The sequence below is a fragment of the Leucoraja erinacea genome, chromosome 5 (genome assembly GCF_028641065.1).
Source record: "Leucoraja erinacea ecotype New England chromosome 5, Leri_hhj_1, whole genome shotgun sequence".
Lineage (NCBI taxonomy): Eukaryota > Metazoa > Chordata > Chondrichthyes > Rajiformes > Rajidae > Leucoraja > Leucoraja erinaceus.
This window is the reverse complement of record NC_073381.1, coordinates 92519435-92543933: the sequence shown is the minus strand read 5'-3', so window position 1 is coordinate 92543933 and position 24499 is coordinate 92519435. Positions and strand designations below refer to the sequence as shown.

Below are 24499 nucleotides of genomic sequence, written 5' to 3'. Positions count from 1 at the left end.
TAAGCTTGAGTGCTTGCTTGACTCCGCGCCGGATGTCCAAACTGCTTTGTTTTGACGGTACATTCTGGCTTATCTTCCATCTGCAGGAGAGAGGAGGAGGAGAGGCGTCGCAGGGAGGAGGAGGAACGGGAGCGTTTGCGGCAGGAAGAAGAGAGGCAGCAGAGAGAGGAGGAAGAGAAAAGGAGGCGGGAAGAGGGGGAGCGGAGAAATCTGGAGGAAGAACGGTTTCGAATGGAGCAACAAAAGTAAGATGTTCGTCAGCTGAAGCTCTTTAGTTTTAACCCAAGCTTTATTTGTACACCACTAATTTCATCTGTGTTTGGGGGTGCTGACATTAACATTTAAACTGGGTGTTATTATATCTGCATGGTCGTTTTTTGAATCGGTGTCATCGAGTACATAACCAGACCATTCGGCCCACCAAGTCCATGCTGACCAGTGTATTAAAATCATGGAGTGGCAGAAGAAACCACTGGAGTAACTCAGCGGGTCAGGCAGCATCTCAGTGGAAATAGAAATAGAATAGGTGACATTTCTAGCTGTATCAGGGACGTACGTCAACCTCGGTTTAGAGTCCTGGAGTGGTTCACAACCCAATGAGCTCCCTGCAACTCTTTGTTGGTAAGCGTAATGGAAACGGGCTCGGCTGGTCTTTCCTGTCTCAAGACACATTCGGCAGTTTCATTATTCTCCTCATGTTTACCTCCCTTCTTGCCACCTGATTATAATGAAATGATTGTAGTTAGACTGGAAACTCTGGATATTCTTGTCTTAAGTATGATGATGCTATTGAAGACACAGAGGGGTCAGGCAGCATCTCTGGAGAACATGAATAGGTGACATTTCAGGTCAGGATCTTTCCTCAGACTGACTTGATGTGACGTTTAGCGTTGGGACCCTGAGTGGTGACGTTGCATTTGAAGAAGGGTCCCGACCCGAATCGTCCCCGGTCCGTGTTCTCCAAAGATGCTTCCTCGCCAACTGAGTTACTCCAGTACTTTGTGTCTTATTTGGTAACCTGCAGTTCCTTGTTACTTGTCTCCACATTGCAACTGATGCTGATGTTCACAAAAGATCTCTGTGAAAGCTACTAACGTTTGAGGCTTTTAGATAGGCCCGTGGATATGGAACATGTGTAGGTTGGGGAAATTGGTTTATCTTGCACAGACGTTGTGGGCCGAAGGGCCTGCTCCTGTGCTGTGCTGATCTATGTATGTGCTACCATCGAAAGCTGAGGATTTGATCCGAGGTGTCTAAGCCAACATGGGTCTTCAGGAGGTCAAGTCCAATTTTACAGATGTGAAGAAACGAATCTCGAGATTGTCCCTGTCCCTGGTGAGGCTGTGACTAGCAGTGTATCACCAAGTCACGCTTATATTTACATGCCATTACTTTTGTCTCTGGGTTAGCTTGTCAATTCAAGTCTTGCTCCTGATCCAGCCTGATGGTCCTACGGGAGTGAGGGTCATATAGTCATAAATGATAGGCCCATTAAGTCTACTCTGCCATTCAGTCATGGCTGATCTATCCCTCCCTCCTAACCCCATTCCCCTGCCTTCTCCCCATAACCCCTGACTGCCGTACAAATCAAGAATCTACCTATCTCTGCCTTAAATATATCCATTGACTTGGCCTCCACAGCCTTTCAGTGGCAAATAATTCCACAGATTCACCACCCGCTGACTAAAGAAATTCGGTATGCTAAACCTAAACTGAATTGCTAAACTGAGGCTCTTTTCTGCCACTCAGTTATTCTAGTGAGTGACAGTACAAGGATGTCCGGAGTACTCCAGGCGTCTTGGCCAGCGTTCATTCCTTCACCACCACGCGAGGCAGAAGTAGAGTGTCCTGAAGGGCCATGGAGTCACACAGCACGGTGACAGGGCCCTTCGACCCAACTCATCCAGGCCAGCCAAAATGCTCCATCTAAGCTAGTGCCATTTGCATAAGTTTGGCCCATATCCTTTTCCTATCCTGTCCAAATGTCTGTTAAATGTTGTTATTGTACCTGCCTCAACTACGTCTGGCAGCTTGTTCCCGATACCCACCACCCTCTGTATGGAATAAGTCGATCCGCGGGTTCTTATTAAATCTTGCCCCTCTCACCTTAAACCTATGCCCAGAGTGGAAAATAACTCTATACATGCACCCTATCTATACCCCTTATGATTTTATACACTACAAGATCACCCCTCAGTCTCCTGCTCTCCAAGGAATAAAATCCTCACCTGCCCAACCTCTCCCTATAGCCGAGACCCTTCGAGTCCTAGCAACATCTCCGTGGATCTTCTCAGCATTCTTTCTAGTTTAACAACATTCTTCCTCTCGCACGGTGACCAAAACTGAAGACAATACTCCCAATTGCAGCCGCACTAATGTCTTGTACAACGGTAACAGAACGTCCCAACTTGTATACTCAATACCCTGACTGGTGAAGGCCATTGGAGTTGGGGGGGAAGTTGCTGCTGTGCAATAGTTACTTTATCCAAGTATATAAGGACTTTGTTCAAGTATATTTAGGTAGCTGTCTCTGACAGCCTCACACCACATCCCAGCGGTGGCTGTTGTTGAGTTGTTGAATGTTGGCCTTCACAGAAACGCTGACTGACTTCCATCCCATTGCCTGAGATCACATTGGAGTTCTCCCCCAGCTACCTGACTAAAATTGGCAGAGTTTCTGTTTCAAAGTTTACGTGGAACATTGTGTTCAGTTTTGGTCACCCTGCTATTTAAAAAAAAAGATGCCATTAAGCGGGAATGATTTACTAAGATGTTGCCAGGACTCGAGAACCTGAGCTATCGGGAGAGTTTGGGCAGACTACAACTTTATTCCTACGCGCGCGGGAGGGTGAGTGGTGATCTTATAATGGTGTATAAAATCATGAGAGGAATAGATAGGGTGCATATACTGATTCTTTCTCCCAGGGTAGGGGAATCAAGAACTAGAGGAATCAAGAACTAGAGGAACATAGGTTTAAGGTGTGACGGGAAAATATTTAACAGGAACCCGAGGGACAATTTTTTCACACAGAGGATGCTGAGAATGTGGAATGAGCTGTCGGAGGAGGTAAATATAGATAGAAACATAGAAAATAGGTGCAGGAGTAGGCCATTCGGCCCTTCGAGCCTGTACCGCCATTCAATATGATCATGGCTGATCATCCAACTCAGTAGCCTGTACCTGCCTTCTCTCCATAACCCCCTGATCCCTTTAGCCACAAGGGCCACATCTAACTCCCTCTTAAATATAGCCAATGAACTGGCCTCAACTATCTTCTGTGGCAGAGAATTCCACAGATTCACCACTCTCTGTGTGAACTATGAGGTAGTCGAGGCAAGTGCAATAACAACATTTACCAGACATTTGGACAGGATAGGAAAGGGATATAGGCCAAACGCAGGCAAATGGGACCAGCTTCGATGGAGCATCTTAGCCGGTATGGATGGAGACATTTGGATAGGTACATGGATAGGATACGTTTAGAGGGATGTGGGCCGTGAGAATAGCTTAGATTGGGTGTATTGGTCGACATGGAGGAGATGGCCTGAAGTGCTTGTGTCCCTAATCTCTATGACTCTAACCTACAGGCTGCAAAATTACTGCATGTGGATCCTTCCTGGCCTGTTTGGCTAAAGAACTTCATTTGAGCAGTGGTGCCTGCATGCAGCAGATTGTTGGCGGGAGTGGGTTGAGAAGTTCAAGCAGCTCGCGAGGTCGTGTGAGGTTTAACCGGGCATGTTACTCTGTGAACTTCTCCATTTCAGGCAACAAATCATGGCTGCCTTAAACTCACAGACCGCAGTGCAGTTCCAGCAATACGCGGCCCAGCAGTACCCCGGCAACTTCGAGCAACAGCAGCTCCTGATCCGGCAGCTTCAGGAGCAGCACTATCAACAGTACATGCAACAGCTATACCAGGTGCAGATGGCACAGCAGCAGGTGAGCCCTGTGCCTGACACAGCGAGGCAATAATGGGGAATGAATGGAAGACATCTGGTGCTGGGGGAACTCAGCAGTGCAGGCTGCATTTCTAGAGAATGTGGATAGGTGACATTTTGGGTGTGGACCCTTCTTCACCTAAGCATGTTCAATTTAGCTCTTTTAGGGATGTCAAACCCACGGCCTGTCAAATCCACGCCGACCATCGATCACCCGTTTGCACTAAGTTCCGTGTTATCCCACTTTCTCATCCACTCCCTGCACACTAGGTGAGGGTTTTACAGAGGGCCAACCAACCTACAAACCCGCACACTTCGTTGGAACGTGGAGGAAACCCACGCGGTCCCAGGGAGAACGTGCAAGCTCCACACACAGACAGCATCCGAGATCAGGATCAAAACCGGGTCTTTAACGCTGTGGGGCAGCGTCTCTATCAGCTGCGTCACCTTTCCACCTTCACTAAATACTCCAGAGATGCTGCCTGACCCACTTAATTACTCCAGCGCTTATTATTTGCTTTTGTAAACTGGCATCTACAGTGCCTTGTGCAAGTTGCAATGGCGCTTGGGGCTTATAGAAAGGAAGAGAAACTGCCTTCTTTATGCTCATTTGCCAATGCCACGGCCTTCTACAATAATGCCAGCTTTATAGTTCCTCAGCTCGCTAAAGTAGTTAAAATTTTAAGAGGCCAAATTTAAAATTCATGTCCAAGGCAGGGTAACATTATTAGTAAAGTCTCACCGATTGAGGATTAGGTTTCAAGGTGTACGCTTGGGCAGATTACACCCCTGCGGTATGAACATTGACTTCTCTAACTTTAAGTTGCCCTTGCTTTCCCTCTCTCTCCATTCCCTCCCCCTTCCCAGTTCTCCGAACAGTCTGACTGGCTCCGACTACATTTTATTTCTGTCCCGCCCAACTCCCCTGACATCAGTCTGAAGAAGGGTCACGACCCAAAACATCACCCATTCCTCCTCTCCAGATGTTGCCTGTCCCGCTGTGTTATTCCAGCATTTTGTGTCTATCCTAGAAGAGGTTTAGGTTTTTTTTAAATTATTGTCACAGTGAAAAGCCTTTTTGTTGCATGCTATCCAGAGAAAAGAATATACACGATTACAATGAAGCCGTCCCCAGTGCACAGATGCAGGATAAAGGGTACAGCGTTTAGTGCAAGATAAAATCCAATGAAAGATGAAAGTTCAAAGGTCTCCAATGAGGTAGATGGGAGGCCAGGACTGCCCTCTAGCTGGTGAGATGACGGTTCAGTTGCTTGACAACATCTGGGAAGAAACTGTCCCTGAATCTGGAGGTGTGCATTTTCAGTAGCCTGCCCAAACATCAATACATGTGATACAAAAATACCAGTAATTAAAACGGCATCACACGGCTTCTTGTAACATTACATGAACGATTTGGGCTGAAGGGCCAGTTTCTGCACTGCGACATCCCTGACATCTGACATCCCTGTGGAAGCATTTTTTAAACTCACTTCTGGCTTGGAAAAACAGCCAATATAATCAAAGACGTCTCACACCCTGGTCATTTGGAGCCGGGGGCAGGAATTAGATTACCATGGCATTATGTTCAGCAGGGACATTGTGGGCAAAGGGCCTCTCTTCCTGTATAGAAACAAGGTACTACAGATCCTGGCTTACAAAAAAAAGACAAGGTGCTGGAGTAACTCAGCAGGTCAAGCAGCTTCTCTGCAGAAGTGATGTTTTTGGTCGTGACCCTTGGCCTAATTCAATGCTGACTTTCTACGATTCTAGTACATTAGGGCAGGGGCAGACTAGTGGTAGGTTAAGTGGACATTCCTGTTTAAGGAGTGGTACAAACCATCAGGAGAAGGCAACCTGTGGCATGAACATTAGACTCATTCCATTGCAAGGCAATTAAAATCTTAGTCTTTGTAAAAGTAAATCTGACTTGGGGCAAAGAATACTTAGTTACAAGCAATGACACAAAGTGCTGGAGTAACTCAGCGGGTCAGGCAGCGTCCCGACTTAAAACATCACCTATCCATTTTTTCCAGAGATGCCGCCTGACACGCTGAGTTTCTCCTGCACTGTTGTCTTTGAAATGTTCTAAAACGGGTCCGTCGTATTTTTACTCATATTGACGGTGGGCTGTTTCTTTGATGGCTTCAGGCAACACTACAGCAGCAGCAGCAGCAGCAGCAGCAGCAGCAGGAGCCAATCGTACCAACAACACACATTGGAATTGGAGAGGCCCCCACGGTGAACGGACAGACAAACACTCACACAGACAGCTCGGAGAAAGAGCCCGAGCCTGAATCCTCGGAGGAAATCCTGGAAAACGGACCAAAAGGTGAGCACTGGAGTTTATTAACCACCATGGATCCCCGTTCACAGGTCTCCCGCAGACACTGCAATTTCCTGTGGAGTCTCCCTCAGCCATGTTTTCGTTTCTATCGAATCATTGGTTTAGGTTTGCGTTTAGGTCATAAGTGATGGCAGAATTAGGCCATTCAGCCCATCAGGTCTACTCCGCCATTCAATCATGGCTGATCTATCTCCCTCCTAAAGGGCCTGTCCCACTAACGCGACCTTTCAGCGACTGTCTTCGACCTTCAAGCTCAAGGGCATTCGCCTGAAAAACTTCGAGCTGGATCGACCATCAGCGATGAAACCGCGAGCCGAATCGACTGTCTGCGCACGCGACCACATACACGATGAAACACACACACACACAATCGACCACACACACACACACGCGACACACACACACACACACACACACACACACACACACACACACACACACACACACACACACACACACACACACACACACACACACACACACACACACACACACACACACACACACACACACACACACACACACACACACACACACACACACACACACACACACACACACACACACACACACACACACACACACACACACACACACACACACAACACACACACACACACACACACACACACAAAAGGCGGGGCCAGGGAAACCGGGGGAGCGCTGTCTGAAATTCACACCCGCGATGAACGGGAAGGTAAAAGACGGCTGGCATTGTAACGGTAAGTCCTTTAGAGAGTGCGGAGAGGGGGGAGGGGGGAGAAGGAGTGGAGACACTTTTAAGAAACCAGACAACGTTTAATAAAGTTTAGCAGGCATTTAACATTATCGGTCGGTTTACTCACCTTTTTTTTTTCTCAAAGAGCTTTACCTTCGATTCCCTACGATAGCATTACGACCTACTATGACCTACCGCAACTAAACCTACGAGTTTAAAAAAAAATCAATTTTTTTCCCATGGCGACCATGTTTTTACTCGTGGGCATTTTTCAACATGTTGAAAAAACCGGCCACAACCTAGCTGAGGCCTCGAGTAAGCGGGGACTACTCTCGAGCATGAAGGAGAGTTACAAAGACCTCCTAGGACCTTGTGTCGACAATGCTGAGGGCAAACTCTTTTAAACGTGCGTATTAGGTCCCCGCAGTGGGACAGGCCCTTGACCTCATTCTCCTGCCGTCTCCCCGTAACCTCTGACATCCATACTAATCATGAATCTAGGTGCTGTCTGTGTAGAGTTTGCACGTTCTCACTGTGGCCACCTGCGTTTCCTCTTGAGTGCTCCAAATTCCTCCCACATCGCAAAGGTGTTTGTTGGTTATTATTTAAGAGGGAACTGCAGATGCTGGAGAATCGAAGGTTACACAGAAAAGCTGGAGAAACTCAGCGGGTGCAGCAGCATAAATGCTCCATAGATGCTGCTGCACCCGCTGAGTTTCTCCAGCTTTTCTGTGTAACCTGTTGGTTATTATTGTTTGTTTTGCATTCTGCCCAATCAGATTAGATAGTACTTTACCATTGACGGCAGTGGAGGCCAAGTCCATTTAAAGCAGAGATTGATAGTTTCTTGATTAATAGGGGTGTCAAATGTTACGGGGAGAAGGCATGAGAATGGGGATGAGAGGAAAAGATCAATCAGCAATGATTGAATGGTGGAGAAGACTCAAGAAAGCCGAATGGCCGAATTCTGCTCATATAACTTACAAACTTACTGTATGTACATAAATAAAATCGTCAAAAGGGGGAGATACAGAGTGCAGACTATAGTTCTCAGCATTGTAGCGCACCAGTTCCACAGACAAAGTCCAATGTCCGCAATGGGGTAGAGGTGGATCGGACAGTACCCTGGCTTATTGAAGAAGCCTGATAACAGAGGGGAAGAAGCTGTTGGTGGTGCGCGCTTCCAAGCTTCTGCACCTTCGGCCGGACGGGAGCGGGGAGAGGAAGGAATGACCGGGGTGGGACAAGTCTTTGATTGTGTCGGTTGCTTTCCCGAGGCAGAGCGCAGTGCCGGAATACTCCACTGTGGCGCCCCCACCACTCACTTCTGTGACCAACACACAAAGAGTCGCCTGAACCTCTGCTGGCATAAAATCTTTATCTTTCTAAATATCTTCCTTTTGATATTTGTATATCAATAGGAAGATAGCCTTTGTACCGTTGTGACTCCGTCAGGGTGCGGTGGTGTCCTTGTGTCCCCACAGATGCGACGCCAGTCATTGCAGCGCCGTCCATGTGGACCCGGCCGCAGATCAAAGACTTCAAGGAGAAGATCCGGCAGGACGCCGACTCGGTGATCACGGTGGGCCGGGGCGAGGTGGTGACGGTGCGGGTGCCCACCCACGAGGAGGGCTCCTACCTCTTCTGGGAATTTGCCACAGACAATTATGACATAGGTTTCGGCGTGTGCTTTGAATGGACGGATTCTCCCAGCACCACCGTCAGCGTGCACGTCACAGAGTCCAGCGACGAGGAGGACGATGATGAAGGTAGGCCGGACACGCTAGGTCTGTCCATGCTGGGGCGGGGAGCTGGGGCTTGCTGCTGTCACCCAGAGAGACCTGGTGCTCCTCCAGCATATTTAGGTTTATTATTGTCGTGTGTATCGAGGTACGAGGGCCCCAATCCAAAATGTTGTCTGTCCATTGTCCTCCACAGATGCTACTTGCCCTACTGAGTTCCTCCAGTGCCCTAGGTTTAGGTTTAGGTTGCATTATTGTCCCATGGAGCGAGATATATGTGTAGGATTACACTTAAGAAGGCAATGAAAGAGGCCATGAAATGGATTTGTCAGGCAAGGTGAAAGAAAAAACGTTGTGATTCTCCAGGTATATTAAGATTAAAAGGGTGCTCAGTGAAAGAATAGGTCCTCTTAAAGATTGGCACATTTGAGGTTTGAAAGTTTAATTTTATTATTGTCACGTGTTGGGAAATAGAGTGAAAATATACCAGACATGGGTACAATCCCTTCAAACTCGAGTAGAATAGGTGGGGCGATAGGGAAGATGCAGAGTGCAGTTAAAGTTAATAGTTCTCAGCATTGTAGCGCATCAGTTTCAAAGACAATGCCCAATGTCCTTGATGGGGCAGAGGTGAATCGAACAGTACCCTGCCTTGTGGAAGGTCAGACTCGTAGAATGTAGATAGAACATGGAATGACACTGGAGTAGCTTTGGAGCATGTGTAGGATGATGGTTTAAACCGAAAAGTTAGGCACAAAAAAGCTGGAGTAACAGCGGGACATGCAGCATCTCTGGAGGGAAAGAATGGATGACGTTTTGGGTTGGTAAGGTCAGTCTGAGGAAGGGTCTCGACCCGAAACGTCAGCCATTCCTTCCCTCCAGAGATGCTGCCTGTCCCGCTGAGTTACTCCAGCATTTTGGTTTCTAAATTTTAGAGCATCTTTGGAGAACACAAATAGACAACTTTTCAGTCGGGACCCTTTTCCGCATTGATTGTATTGGGGGGGAGGGTGACAGCTGGAAGAGAGGTGGGGGATAACCTGACAAGTGATAGAATGGTGTAGAAGGCATATGGTATGCTTGGTTTAAGTTGGGGCATTGGGTATATGAATCAGGAAGTCATGATGCAGCTTTATCGGACTTTGTTTAGACCACATTTTGAGTAGTGTGTGAGTTCTGGTCTCCCCATCACAGGAAGGATGCAGAGGCTTTGGACAGGCTACAGTGGGAGTTCAGTTGTACAGGGTCTTGTTGAGACCACACCTGGAGTATTGCGTACAGTTTTGGTCTCCTAATCTGAGGAAGGACATTCTTGCCAAAGAGGGAGTACAGAGAAGGTTCACCAGACTGATTCCTGGGATGTCAGGACTTTCATATGAAGAAAGACTGGATAGACTCGGCTTGTACTCGCTAGAATTTAGAAGATTGAGGGGGGATCGTATAGAAACATACAAAATTCTTAAGGGGTTGGACAGGCTAGATGTAGGAAGATTGTTCCCGATGTTGGGGAAGTCCAGAACAAGGGGTCACAGTTTAAGGATAAAGGGGAAATCTTTTAGGACTGAGAAGAGAAAAACAGTTTTTACATAGAGAGTGGTGAATCTCTGGAATTATCTGCCACAGAATGTAGTTGAGGCCAGTTCGTTGGCTATATTTAAGAGAGAGCCCTTGTGGCTAAAGGGATCAGGGGGTATGGAGAGAAAGCAGGTACAGGATACTGAGTTGGATGATCAGCCATAATCATATTGAATGGCGGTGCAGGCTCGAAGGGCCGAATGGCCTACTCCTGCACCTATTGTCTATGTTTCTATGTTTCACCTGAATGGTGCCTGAATCGGGGGGGTCATTAGCTGTAAGGAGAGATAGAACAAGCTTGGATTGTTTCCTTGGAACACTGAAGGTCGTGGGAAGACCTGAAAGAAGTATATAAAATAATGCGAGGCAGAGCCGGAGTAGACACTCGGAACTTTTTTTCCCAGGATGAGAAAGTAATAGGCTGGAGGGCATAGCTTTAAGGTGAGGAAGGAAAGGTTTACAGGAGACATGCGGAGATCTTTTCCACACCGAGGGTGGTGGGTGCCTGGAGCTCACAGAGGGTGGTGCTGGAGGCAGACACAATAGCAATGTTTTAAGAGACTTTTGGATAATCATGTATCGTGCGGGGAATGGAAGGTTATAGATCACACGCATGCAGGTAGGAGGAATCTTTTCAAGAGAGAGTGTTAGATTTAGCTCTTAGGACTAAAGGAATCGGGGATATGGGGAAAAAGCAGGAACAGGGGGGGTACTGATTTTAGATGACGGTGCTGGCTCAAAGGGCGGTATGGCCCGCTCCTGCACCTATTTTCTATGTTTCTATTTCTTGGCATGGTGTTTGGCACAGACTCTGTGCGCCGCATGGGCCTGCTCGTGTGCTGCGCTCTTCCGCGTTTGCAAGTCTTGAGAGCAGTTTGCTTGTTTTCGCCAGGGACCCCCAGCGAGGCGGAGAAAGTGAAGAAGGAGGCCAGCAAAGTGCAGGTGGACGAGGTGGTGCCTGTCTACAGACGCGATTGCCACGAGGAGGTCTATGCTGGATCCCATCAGTACCCGGGACGCGGGGTGTACCTCCTGAAATTCGACAACTCCTACTCATTGTGGAGGTCAAAAACCGTTTACTACAGAGTATATTATACCAGATAAAACCAAGCCGCACCACGCTTGGCATCTGCTTTTCTTTTTTGCTTTCTTTTGTAAACTTTAATTTTGCACATTGTGCGTTGAAATAATTATCTAAATCATTCTATATAATAATAAATTGGGTGAAGGATCTGCTACTGTAGTAATGAGAATCACTGCCAGGGATTGGTTTCGTTGGATGTATTTGGCGCCGATATTATACACGGTTACAGCTTTTTTTCTCCGACGTATATCTGTGTTCTGTTACAAGGAGTGTTTGATGCATCTCTGTCGGCTGCAGAGTCTGGGGGACGTTCCCTTGAAACTGGGTCGGGGAGAGGAGAGATTTAAGAGAGAAGTGCTTGGCGAGATGTCTGAATGTGCAGCCGCGCCCATCGCAGTTTGTACTATAGTTCAGCCCCTCCTTCCTTCCCTGTTTTAACTTTATCGCCAAACTATCTGGTCTTCCAAACTGGTTTTGCTTGGAGGGGGCTATTGTCGGTGAATCTGTGTCGGGAGATTTCACACCGGCTGGGCACTTGTTTAAACCGACCGTCGCTCGGGCTTGGGTGCCTTGAGATTCGGGGCAAGCACCAGGGAGGGTGAAGGCGGGCGAGCAAGCGGTTTGTGCGTTGCTCGCATCCTGCTGTTGTTTTGTGACGCGGCTGCAGCGTGGGCCAGAGTTTCCATGCAGCGGATGGTTGTCAGTGGGGCAGCGAGGTCCAAATTGATATTGAGAGAGGAGGGGAGGCAAAAGGCTTGATGGAAACCCCTTGGTTGTCAGGGACTGCGCTGCCTGCCTCTCTTCTTCGCTCCATCCACCTATTTCGGTCTTTGTAACGCAAGCGCCTGTCCCCGTGGTGAATCCCTGCCACCGATGTCGGCGACAAACATCTCACCTCCCCAGCACCCTTCCTTCCGTGCCAAACCCGGTGTCCGTTTGCTGAATCAGACACAGAGTGCGGAGTAACTCGGTGAGTCAGGCGGCATCTCTGGAGAACGTGGGGAGGCAATTATTTGGGTCTGAAGAAGAGTCCCAACCCAGAAACGTTGCCTATCCATATTCTCCAGAGGTGCTGCTTGTCCTGCTGAGTTACTCCAGCACTCTGTGCCTTTTATTTTGTAAACAAACATCTGCAGTTGCTAGCTTCTGTCCTTTGCTGAATCCTACTACAGAAGAGCCTCAAGACTGGTGTCACATTTAGAGTTGCACAGGCCCTTCAGCCCAACATGCCAGTGCCAACCAAGGTGCCCCATCTACACTAGTCGCATTTGGCCCATACCCCTCTAAACCTTTCATCACCATGTACCTACCTGTGTGTCTTCTAAAGGTTGTTATAGTATTTACCTCAACTCTAGCTTCACAATTCACAACTCTTTTATCTCGCACCTTCTGTCCTTTCATCTCTGACCTTAGTCTAACCTTCTGCCTATCAAATCTCTTCCCCCTCCCATAATCAGTCTGATGAAGGGTCCCAACCCGAAACATCACCTCTCCATGTTCTTCAGAGCCTCACCCGCAGAGTTACTCCAGCACTTTGTGTCTTCTTCATCTGCCTCCACCGCCACCTTTGGCAGTGTTTTTCCAGGCAGTCATGACCCCTGTGTAAAATAACTTGCCCCACACATCTGCTTTCATCTTTGACCCTCACACCTTAAAGCTATGCTCTCTAGTCCTTGACATTTCTATTCTGGGGAAGAAAGGTTCTGACCGTCTACCCTATCTCTGCCTGCCATAGTTTTATCTACTGCTATCAGGTTTCCCCTCGGCTTCCGACAACAATCCACGTGTGTCCGACTTCTCCCTGTAGCTAATACCCCCTATCTCGCCATCATTCTGGTAAACCTCTGCACCTTCTCTAAAGCCTCCACATCCTTCCTGTAATGGGGTGCCCAGAAATGCACTTGATTTTCCAAATGTGGCCCAACCATAGTCCTGTGAAGCTTTCCTATATACTACTAAGTTGTGAGGGCCGACTGGAAATAATATATACTTGTGTGACACGAAAAATGTAGAGGCAAAGCTGATGTTTGGTCCATCTGACCAACCGATAACCAGGTCCAATGTTCTCCCTGTGGTCACGTGGTTTCCTCCCGGTGCTCCGATTTCCTCCCACAACCCAACGACATGTGGCTTTGTAGGCTCATTGGCCTCTGTAAATTGCCCCTAGTGTGTCAGTAGTGCATGGGAAAGTGTGAGCAGATGGCCGGTGTGCTCTCGGTGGGCTGAAAGGCTTGTTTCCATGTCGTATCTGTAAACTGAAAACTAAAGTTTGGTATGGACAAGCAGAGTGGAGAATTAAAAACTTGACCTTTCCCTCCCCACCCTTACCCCTTGCATTGGACAGATCCCTATTGAAAATGTAGACTGTTGTACCCATGGCAAGAAGCAGAAGCAGCACCAGTAATGAGGCTGCTGCAGTGTCACACAGCGCGGTCAACTCATCCTTGCCAACCAAGATGTCCCATCTACATTCATCCCACCTGCCCCACATCCCACTAAACCTGTCCTATCCATGTCCCTGTCCAAATGTCCCTTAATTGTTGTTACTGTTGGCCAGCAACTATCGCCATGCAACATGAACACTACATTGTTCAATTAAAGACGGAGCGGACCTCCACTTTAATTTGCCCCAAAGTGTGCCAAATTGCCACTCAGGTGAGGCAGTGCTAACTGAGAGCCACCTACGTCACTACTACCTGCGACAAATCAGTGGCTGCATCAACAGGGGGGGGGGACAGTTGTGAGGGGAGTTAAAATATTAAGCATCTCGGACCCTCTTCCTCCATTCCTCAATGGAGGAAGCATGAAGTCACAGCTCCACCACCCGAGTCAGGAAAGTTACAGTTTACACTGCTCACCTTCAAACACCCCGGAAATACACCTTTAAAAAAAATTGTCTCCTTCACCTTAAAAACCCTTTCTTCCCGTCACGCAAAAAAACTTTTCCCTCTTCTCCTTAAAAGCCTTTGTCCCCTTCATCTGAAAAACCTTTGTCCCCTTCACTTGTAAAATCCTTTGTCCTCTTCATCTTAAAAATCCTTATTCCCCTTCAATTCTTTCTCCCCTTCACCTCAAAAACCTTTCTCCCCTTCACCTGAAAAAACTTTTTCTCCTTCACTTTAAAAATCCTTTCTCGTTGACATCTGAGAAACTTTTCTCCCCCAGTCATTTTAAAATGACTCCTCTCCTCGTCAACATTATAAAAACAACATTCTCCCTTCACCATTTTTGTTTTCAACAAAGCAATATATATATATTTTTGTGGTTGTACAGGCTGGCTGGCAATTTCTGCTTCCATGTATTTAAAGTCTCTGCTTATGATGCAGAGCGATCTCCTGTAGCCCAAAGTCATGATTTGCATCTGCCAAACTGCACTGTTTCTTTAAGATGGAAGTCAGTTTTCTGGAAAGGAATAATAACTGCTAGATATGTAAACGCTGGTGAATTAAGAGATTCAGGTCCACTGAGCCCCGCCTGGTGCATTTTTGAAAAGCAAGTTTAAAGAATTTTTTTTTTTTCACCAGTAACATGAAACGTGGCAAACTTGGTCCTAATGCAGTGTTATTTCCCCCGGTATAATTTAATGCTCGTTTCTCATCTTGACATCCGTGGTTTTTATTGCAGCCTGCAAGAGGAGATTGTTTTGTCACCAAAGGATCTTCATTCACATTAGTAGTAACTTGAGATTTCCTTTTCAAATGAAGGCACAAAGTAACTCAGCGGGCCAGGCAGCATCTCTGGGGAACATGGATACTCAATGTTTTGGGTCTATACCTGTAGATCAGTGCAGTACAATACCCTTGTTCAGGTGGGTGGTAGTAGGGGGGGGGGGGGGGGGGGGGGGGGGACCAAGCCCGGCATGTGATAGTTGGATACAGGCGAGCGGGTAGTTTGGCGGAAGGGTGGACAAAGGCCAGAGATTAAAAGACAAAAGATAGCGAGGTAAGGAGAGAGATGGCACCACATGTGAAGCCAGAGGAAGGGATATGGGTGGAAGGGGAGAAATGGGTGCACATCCAGGTGGGGCACGGGGAAGAGATGGAAGAGGTGGGGGATGGAGTGTTTACACGTTAGTTACCAAAAATTGGAGAGTTCAATGTTCAGACCGCGACAAACAAATGATGCTTTCTTTTCCTGGACTAAGATCCTGGTGTATCCTCACCACCTGTTGTGATCCGTACAGTTCTTGAGAGTGGAGAAGTGTCTACAAACAGTGATTGCATTTTGTTTTTTTTTTCCTTTCCCTCTCATTCTCTTTTATAAATAATTTTTTAACCCTAATTTGTACATAAAGCTGTTCACTGTCCCCTTTTACTTTTGTGTTGGTTTGTGTGTGTGTGTGTTTACAGCTGTTTTCCTAATCAAACACCTCTAGCTGTTTTGTATGGCCTGCGTTATTCCAAGTTTTGGAGGTGCAAATGTAATGAAGCTCCTACTTGGCAGAGATTGTCGCTGGAGATTTGGCCTGATTTTCCCCGGGATATTAAACTTGGGAAGATTTTATTGCCGTGAGTTTTTAAAAAACAAAAAACAAAAATGACCTGTGCAATTTCAGAAACTGTTTCTTTCAATAATATATTTAATCTCAATTAAAATATGTTTATCTGCGGTCTTATTTTCCCTTTTTTTTTTAATGAAATTTGCATTTTGAGAAGGTAATTATGTGATTTAATGGATGCGTCAATGAAGCATTCTGTTCTTTGCTGAAGTAATGGAATCATGGCTACAAAATGTAATGTAGACACAGGGAACTGCAGATGCTGGAATCCTGAGCAAAACACGCAGAGCTGGAGCAACTCAGTGGGTCAGGCAGCATCTATGGAAGGAATGGACAGACCATGTTTCATAGAAACATAGAAATTAGGTGCAGGAGTAGGCCATTCAGCCCTTTGAGCCTGCACCGCCATTCAATATGATCATGGCTGATCATCCAACTCAGTATCCCGTATCTGCCTTCTCTCCATACCCTCTGATCCCCTTAGCCACAAGGGCCACATCTAACTCCCTCTTAAATACAGCAAATGAACTGGCCTCAACTACCCTCTGTGGCAGAGAGTTCCAGAGATTCACCACTCTCTGTGTGAAAAAAGTTCTTCTCATCTCGGTTTTAAAGGATTTCCCCCTTATCCTTAAGCTGTGACCCCTTGTCCTGGACTTCCCCAGCATCGGGAGCAATCTTCCTGCATCTAGCCTGTCCAACCCCTAAGAATTTTGTAAGTTTCTATAAGATCCCCTCTCAATCTCCTAAAATCTAGAGAGTATAAATCAAGTCTATCCAGTCTTTCTTCATAAGACAGTCCTGACATCCCAGGAATCAGTCTGGTGAACTCTCTCTGTACTCCCTCTATGGCAATAATGTCCTTCCTCAGATTAGGAGACCAAAACTGTACGCAATGCTCCAGGTGTGGTCTCACCAAGACCCTGTACAACTGCAGTAGAACCTCCCTGCTCTTATACTCAAATCCTTTTGCAATGAAAGCTAACATACCATTCGCTGAAAGCTAACATACCATTCAGGTCGGGACCCTAACCAGGTCTTCATTAGAGTCAGGGAGAGCCCTATAGCGAGGCCCAACTTGCCCACGCTGCCCAACATGCCTCATCTACACTAGTCCCACCTGTCTGCCCATGGCCCACATCCTTCCAAACATATCCCATCTATGTACCTGCCTAAATGTATTTTATTTTTTTAAATTTCAAAATAGGCTTTATTTGAGAAATAATTATATACAATACATGATCCATACAAAACTCCATCCGACATTGTCAGAGGCTACACATACATTCAATACAGTTTCTCCAAATCACAATTTTACCCCACACTCTTGCCACTCATGTGACCCACTGGTGTGATCTCCCTTTCCTTATTTTGAGGGGCGTCTCCACCATACCCTGCCCTCCATGTCCAGCAGCGGAAGGGCCCTAGACTGTGGTCTTCCCCCACCGTGCCTTGGCGTTGGCTGCACCGAGCTTCAGTGCGTCCCTCAGCATGTACTCCTGCAGTCTGCAGCGGGCCAGTCGGCAACATTCCCTGACGGACAACTCGCTCCGCTGGGAGGTCAACAAAGCTCGGGCAGACCAAAGGGTGCCTTTCACCAAGTTGATGACCTTCCAGCAGCACTCGATGTCAGTCTCTGCCTCCCTGGGAACAGTCCGTAAATCACAGAGTCCTCTATGACGGAGCTGTTCGGAATAAATCGTGACAGGGACCTTTGCACACCTCTCTTTGTGATAGAACCTATCTCAACTACCTCCAGACCCACCATCCTTGTGTGAAAAAGTTGCCCCTCAGGTTCATATTAAATCTTTGCCCTCTCACTTTACACCCACAGTGCATTCAGAAAGTATTCAGACCCCTTGACTTTTTCCACATTTTGTTACGTTAGTCTTATTTTAAAACATTTTTTTTATCATCAATTTTTAAAATATCATTCTACACGCAATACCCCAACATGAAGAAGCAAAAACAGGGTGTTTACAATTTTTTGCAAAGTAATTAAAAAGAAATAACTGAAATATCACATTTACATAAGTATTCAGACCCTCAGAGCTATGACACTCAAAATTGAGCTTTGGTTCATCCTGTTTCCATTGATTATCCTTGAGATGTTTCTACAACTTGATTGGAGTCCACCAGTGGTAAATTAAATTGATTGGACATGATTTGGAAAGGCACACACCTGTCTATATAAGGTCCCACAGTTGACAGTGCATGTCAGAGCAAAAACCAAGCCATGAAGATGAAGGAATTGTCCGTAGACCTCCGAGACAGGGTTGTGTCGAGACACAGATCTGGAGAAGGATATAAAACAATTTCTGCAGCATTGCAGGTCCCGAAGAGCACAGTGGCCTCCATCATTCTTAAATGGAAGAACTTTGGAACCACCAGGACTCTTCATAGAGCTGGCCACCCGCCCAAACTGAGCAATCGGGGGTGAAGGGCCTTGGTCAGGGAGGTGACCAAGAACCCGATGGTCACTCTGACAGAGCTCCAGAGTTCCTCTGTGGAGATGGGAGAACCTTCCAGAAGGACAACTATATCTGCAGCACTCCACTAATCAGGCCTTTATGGTAGAGTGGCCAGACGGAAGCCGCTCCTCAGTAAAAGGCACATGACAGCCTGCTTGGAGTTTGCCAAAAGGCACCTAAAGGACTCCCAGACCATGAGAAACAACATTCTCTGGTCTGATGAAACCAAGATTGAACTCTTTGGCCTGAATGCCAAGCATCACGTCTGGAGGAAACCAGGCACCGCTCATCACCTGGCCAATACCATACCTACGGTGAAGAATGGTGGTGGCAGCATCATGCTGTGGGGATGTTTTTCAGTGGCAGGAACTGGGAGACTAGTCAGGATCGAGGGAAAGATGAACGGAACAAAGTACAGAGAGGGTTACACAAAAAAGCTGGAGAAACTCAGCGGGTGCAGCAGCATCTATGGAGCGAAGGAAATAGGCAACGTTTCGGGCCGAAACCCTTCTTCAGACTGGAGAAAGTACAGAGAGATCCTTGATGAAAACCTGCTCCAGAGCGTTCAGGACCTCAGACTGGAGGTTCACCTTCCAACAGGACAACAACCTTAAGCACACAGCCAGGACAACTCAGGAATGGCTTTGTGACAAGTCTATGAATGTCCTTGAGTGGCCCAGCCAGAGCCTGGACTTGAACCCGATCGAACATCTCTGGAGGGACCTGAAAATAGCTGTGCATCGATGCTCCCCATCCAACCTGACAGAGCTTGAGAGGATCTGCAGAGAAGAATGGGAGCAATTACCCAAATACAGGTGTGCCAAGCTTGTAGCGTCATACCCAAGAAGACTTGAGGCTGTAATCGCTGCCAAAGGTGCCTCAACAAAGTACTGAGTAAAGGGTCTGAATACTTATGTAAATGTGATATTTCAGTTATTTCTTTTTAATCACTTTGCAAACATTTCTAAACACCTGTTTTTGTTTTTTTATTATGGGGTATTGTGTGTAGATTGTTGATTTAAAAAAAAAGAATTTAATCCATTTTAGAATAAGGCTGTAACGTAACAAAATGTGGAAAAAGTGAAGGGGCCTGAATACTTTCTGAATGCACTGTGCATCCTCTGCTTGATTTGCCTACCAGGGGGAAAAGAGTCTGTGCATTAACCCAATGTATTCCCCCTCATGATTTTGTACACCTCTATAAGATCACCCCTCAAAGGAATAAAGCCTTGGCCTGCCCAACCTCTCCCTATAGCTCAGCCGCTCAAGTCCTGGCAACATCCTCGTAAATCTTCTCTGTGCTCTTTCTACAAAGACAAAAGCACGAGGGTGAGAGGGCAAAGGAAATAAATGTTCAAGGCAAGTTTTTATTTTTTTAGCTAGAGGGTGGGTGGAACGCGCTGCCAGGGGCAGTGGTGGAGGCAGATGGGACAGTCACAAAAAGCTGGAGGAACTCAGCTGGACAGGCAGCATCTCTGGAGAGAAGGGTGACGTTTCGGGTCGAGCCCCTTCTTCAGACCCGACCTGAAATGTCACCCTTCTCTCCAGAGATGCTGCCTGTCCCGCAGAGTTACTCCAGCTTTTTGTGTCTACTATTTAAACCTGCAATCTGCAGTTCATTCTTACACTTTGATGGGTGCATTAGTGTTTAAGAGTCTTTCAGATAGTCGTAGGGATATGGATTACGTGCAGGTAGAGGAGATGGTTTAAAATGGCATCATGTTCGGCCGACATTGTGGGCCAAAGGGCCTGTTTCTGAGGGCCTGTTTCTGTGCCACACTGTCCTACGTACCGATTCCGTCTGCCATCCACTGCCTCCGTTAACTGTTCCCATTACCACATAACCTTGTGTTCCTCCTCATCTACCTCTAGTAGTTGTGGGGAGAGTACAACACAGTTTATTTGTCATATGCACCAGATATGAACCCTATCTTTTAATATGGATATTACAGCAGAAGCACTTAGCACCACGAAAGAGTAATGTACTGCAGAGATGCAAGGAACTGCAAATGCTGGAAACTTGACAGTGCTTCAGTCTGAAGAAGGGTCCTGACCCGAAACGTCGTCTGCTCAGCCTGACGTGCTGAGTTCCTCCAACATTTACAAAACAGCATGCGATGGTTGTATGAGTTTTCTTTTAACCAGCTGCTATTTCTTATCACACTTCCATATTTGGATTTGCGCCTGAAGAAGGATCTCGACCCGAAACGTCACCCATTCCTACTCCAGAGATACTGCCTGTCCTGCTGAGTTACTCCAACTGTTTTTGTCTATCTTTGTATTTGAAATGCGGGAGTGTGGAAATTTTTGACAACCTATTGTGCACTTCGCCTGGCCCTGAGACGCTGATACTGAGTCGCTGTCAGTGTGGTGAGGATGTTTCTGCATTGCTGTAACAGTGCAGAAGTTTGCCAGCATTTTTTACAGGGCAAAAAAAATAGTAGGCGCAAAGAATGTTGGCGTTGCACATAATCAGGTAAGCAGGCAACCTTCCGTCCTTCACTAATTATAAGTTCTAAGTTGCTAATTATCTTAGTGTGTAGAAAGGAACTGCAGATGCTGGTTTATACCGGAGATCGAAGATACACTACGTACTGGAATATCTGAGCGGGTCAGTCAGCATCGTTTAGTTTAGTGCAGGGGTGGGCAACCTTGTTCTGCATAGGGGCCAGGACCCGTGTCTGTGAGCGGATGGCGGGCCACATCTATCACGTGTACACATGGATACTGCCCCTTCGAGGACGCCACCCGGAGCACTGGCCCCTATCTACGGGTGCTCACGGACATGGCGTACCTATGGACCATTGCCTTGGCTCTGTCCTGAACACGGTGGCTCAAATACTCACACTCACTCATCCCCGGCCTATTGACAACCCCAATCCCGACAGTGAAGCCCAGACACAGGTGCGCGGCCATGCTGGCGGCTTTGCACAGGATGCGGTACATCGACCTCGGGCCCGGGAGGTGCCGGAGATGATGGAAGTCTGCGGGCTGGATGGTTGCGGGAAAAAAATATATGCCTGCGGGCTGGATTATTTCGGTCCACGGGCTGCATTCGGCCCAGTGGCCGTAGGTTGCTGACCCCTGGTTTAGAGGTACAGCGCGGAAACATTGCCCTTCAGCCCACCGTCCGCCCCGACCCAGCGATTTTCACACAGTAACACTATCCTGCTCACACTAGGGACAATTTACCAATTTTATCAAAGACAACTAACCTACAAACCTGTTCGTTCATCTATGGAGTGTGGGAGGAAGCTGGAGATCCCGGAGAAAACCCTTGCGGTCACGGGGAAAACGTGCAAACTCCGCTCAGACAGCACCCGTAGTCAGGATTGAACCCGGGCCTCTGGCACCGTAAGGCAGCAACTCTGGCGCTGCACCAACTGTGCTGCATCTGGAGAAAAAGAATGCGTGATGTTTCGGGTTGGAACCTTTGTTCAGACTGAAAGTAGAGGAGAGGGGACTGGCGGTAGGAAAAACCAGAACAACTCGGGGCCAGCAACAGATGTCCAACAGTGGAGCCCATAATGGCCTTCAGTAACAAGTTGGTTTCTTGTCTGCGATGGATGGGTAAGCTCTTTGCAGCTTGCATCCTTTGAGTCATTCTTGTGGGGTGTGGATGGAAAAAGGGCCACATTTATTGGCCTCCCTTGGTCACCCTCAAAGATTACCTCAACCCACCATCTTGCATCAGACTCCATCATTGTTTAGAGACACGAGGAACTGCAGATGCTGCGATCTTGAGGGGAAAAAAACAAAGTGCTGGAGTAACTCAGCAGCATCTCCGGAAAACATGGATAGATGACGTTTCAGGTCAGTACCCTTCTTCAGACTCCACAGAAGGGCCCTGACCAAAACATCACCCATCCATATTCCTGGTTCTGTGCTGTTCTACGCCCTGTAGGTGTCTACATTTCCACCCCGATGAAAAGGATTCTGATTGTCTATCCTATCTATGGGTCTCTGTTTTGTATTTTTACCAGGGATTTGTTATCTGTTAGGAAGCTTTATATTGTAGCTGGGATAGTAACAGTCTAACGCACACGTCCAGATTCAGGGGCAATTTCTTCCCAACTGTTACAAGGCAACTGAATCACCCTGGTACACAAAAATGCTGGAGAAACTCAGCGGGTGCAGCAGCATCTATGGAGCGAAGGAAATAGGCAACGTTTCGGCCCGAAACGTTGCCTATTTCCTTCGCTCCATAGATGCTGCTGCACCCGCGGAGTTTCTCCAGCATTTTTGTGTACCTTCGATTTTCCAGCATCTGCAGTTCATTCTTAAACACAATAAACTGAATCACCCTACCGCAACCAGAAAACAGTGCTGAACTACTGTCTACTTCATTCGAGAGCTTCGGACTATCTTTGATCGTACCTTACTGCACTTTATCTTGCACTAAATGCTATTTCCTTTATCATAAATCTGTACACTGTGGATGGCTCGATTGTAATCACGTTTTGTCTTTCCTCTGGCAGGTTAGCACGCAACAAAGGCTTTTCACTGTACCTCGGTACACACGGCAGTGAACTAAGCTCATGACTTGTATTCACCATACATATCAGCGAGTGTACCAAGCTGTACATCTATACTGGATTTGTGCAGTGAGTGCTCCCATACGCATCACACGGTTTCAAATACTTTAATAGGAAAACCTTACTGAATACAGAACAGTACATACAAATATTTAAACAGTTACTAAACACACCAAAACATCTCTTATAAAAAGTAAAGCAAACAATGGGATCTACTTTATGAAAAATATTAAATTTTATATTTCAGATCTGATAAGAAATTTGTCCTATATATAAAAAAAAAAAAATGCTGGCGCTATTCAAAAAATTGTTTTAAAGTATTTTCAAAGCTGCACTGCTGGAAACGAGAGAGAAAAAAAAAATCATAAATCCACTTTGATTTCACCTTGCCACACTGGGGAAAAAAAATAATCATGTACGCTTAAATCCAGCGCTTGTTTATGAAGATTACAGCACCTGCCTCCCCAGCGCCTTCGAACCTCTCCAATCATAGAACCCCACTGACACACACACACACACACACACACACACACACACACCCGTCCCAGTCTCCCTCACCCCCTCCTCCACAGCCCTTCATCCCCACACTCTCGCCTTGCACACCAGCCACCCCCTTCCACCAACCCTCCCTCCCCCATTGAACAAAATAGGCAGCCGCCAGCTACGGCCCGACAGGAGGCTTAATTTAAGATGTGTAGTTAAAAGTTGTGATGAATTGGTGATCCTCTCCTCAATGGCTCACTCCCTCCCCCCCCCCCCCCCCCCCCATCCATCCCCTCCTGCTCTCCCTCGCCCCCAATGGCGATAGGATTAAGCGCGCTCCCCGCGGATGCGACGAGCAAGCTGTATATCCTTTGGCATGATGGTCACGCGCTTGGCATGAATAGCACACAGGTTGGTGTCTTCAAACAGTCCCACCAAATAGGCTTCACTCGCTTCCTGGAGAGGGAGGGACAGGAGGTATGGTTAAACGCAGCTCCAAGATTGGCCATACAAACCCCTCTTGCCTTGCATCCCCTTCCTTGTCCCTGTAAGTAACCTTTGACGTGAGGCTGCTACACAAGATCGGAGCCCATGCTATTAGAGGCAGATTACGAGCATTGGCAGAAGATTGGATGATGGCAGAAGACAAAGAGTGTGTCTTGTCTAGTTGCAAGTTAAAAACCCTTTTTGTCAACCCTTTGGGAAACAGGGAAAATAAGATTGTGTGTGTGTGTGGGTACTGGTCACCACCTTACACCAAGTGCTGGAGATAAACACAAAATGCTGGTGGACAGGAAGCATCTCTGGATAGAAGGAATGGGTGACGTTTTGGGACGAGTTTCTGCTTCAGACTGAGAGTCTGGTGCTGGAGTGGGTGCGAAGAAGGACATTCCCAGGGTGGAAGAGTTATGGTTATGAAGAGAGTGTGACTGCAACAAGCTTGTTTAGTAAGATGATGCAGTCGAGGCTTACCAGAAGACTGCCTGTATTGGAGGGTATTAGCTACAAGGAGAGGTTGGACAGACTTTGGATTGTTTTCTCTGGGATGGGGAGATCTGAGAGAAGTGACTATATGAAATTAAGGCATCGATAGGGAAGACAGTCAGAACA

The 24499-nt window shown here is 47.1% G+C and overlaps 2 protein-coding genes across 2 annotated transcripts in view; one reads left to right on the top strand and one right to left on the bottom strand.

Moving 5' to 3' along the window:
- The window catches only part of acbd3 (acyl-Coenzyme A binding domain containing 3), a 46293-nt gene extending 33289 nt beyond the window's left edge, over positions 1 to 13004 (top strand). Inside the window, exons 4-8 of the mRNA XM_055636249.1 lie at positions 87 to 245; positions 3766 to 3940; positions 6088 to 6268; positions 8486 to 8770; positions 11211 to 13004. Of these exons, the coding sequence (XP_055492224.1) occupies positions 87 to 245; positions 3766 to 3940; positions 6088 to 6268; positions 8486 to 8770; positions 11211 to 11422 (1012 nt within the window). The 3' untranslated portion in view covers positions 11423 to 13004. The remainder of the gene's footprint in view (positions 1 to 86; positions 246 to 3765; positions 3941 to 6087; positions 6269 to 8485; positions 8771 to 11210) is intronic.
- A 10654-nt stretch (positions 13005 to 23658) lies between these two features.
- Positions 23659 to 24499, bottom strand: part of LOC129697571 (histone H3.3A) — a 13755-nt gene continuing 12914 nt past the window's right edge. Inside the window, exon 4 of the mRNA XM_055636248.1 lies at positions 23659 to 23845. Within this exon, the coding sequence (XP_055492223.1) occupies positions 23717 to 23845 (129 nt within the window). The 3' untranslated portion in view covers positions 23659 to 23716. The remainder of the gene's footprint in view (positions 23846 to 24499) is intronic.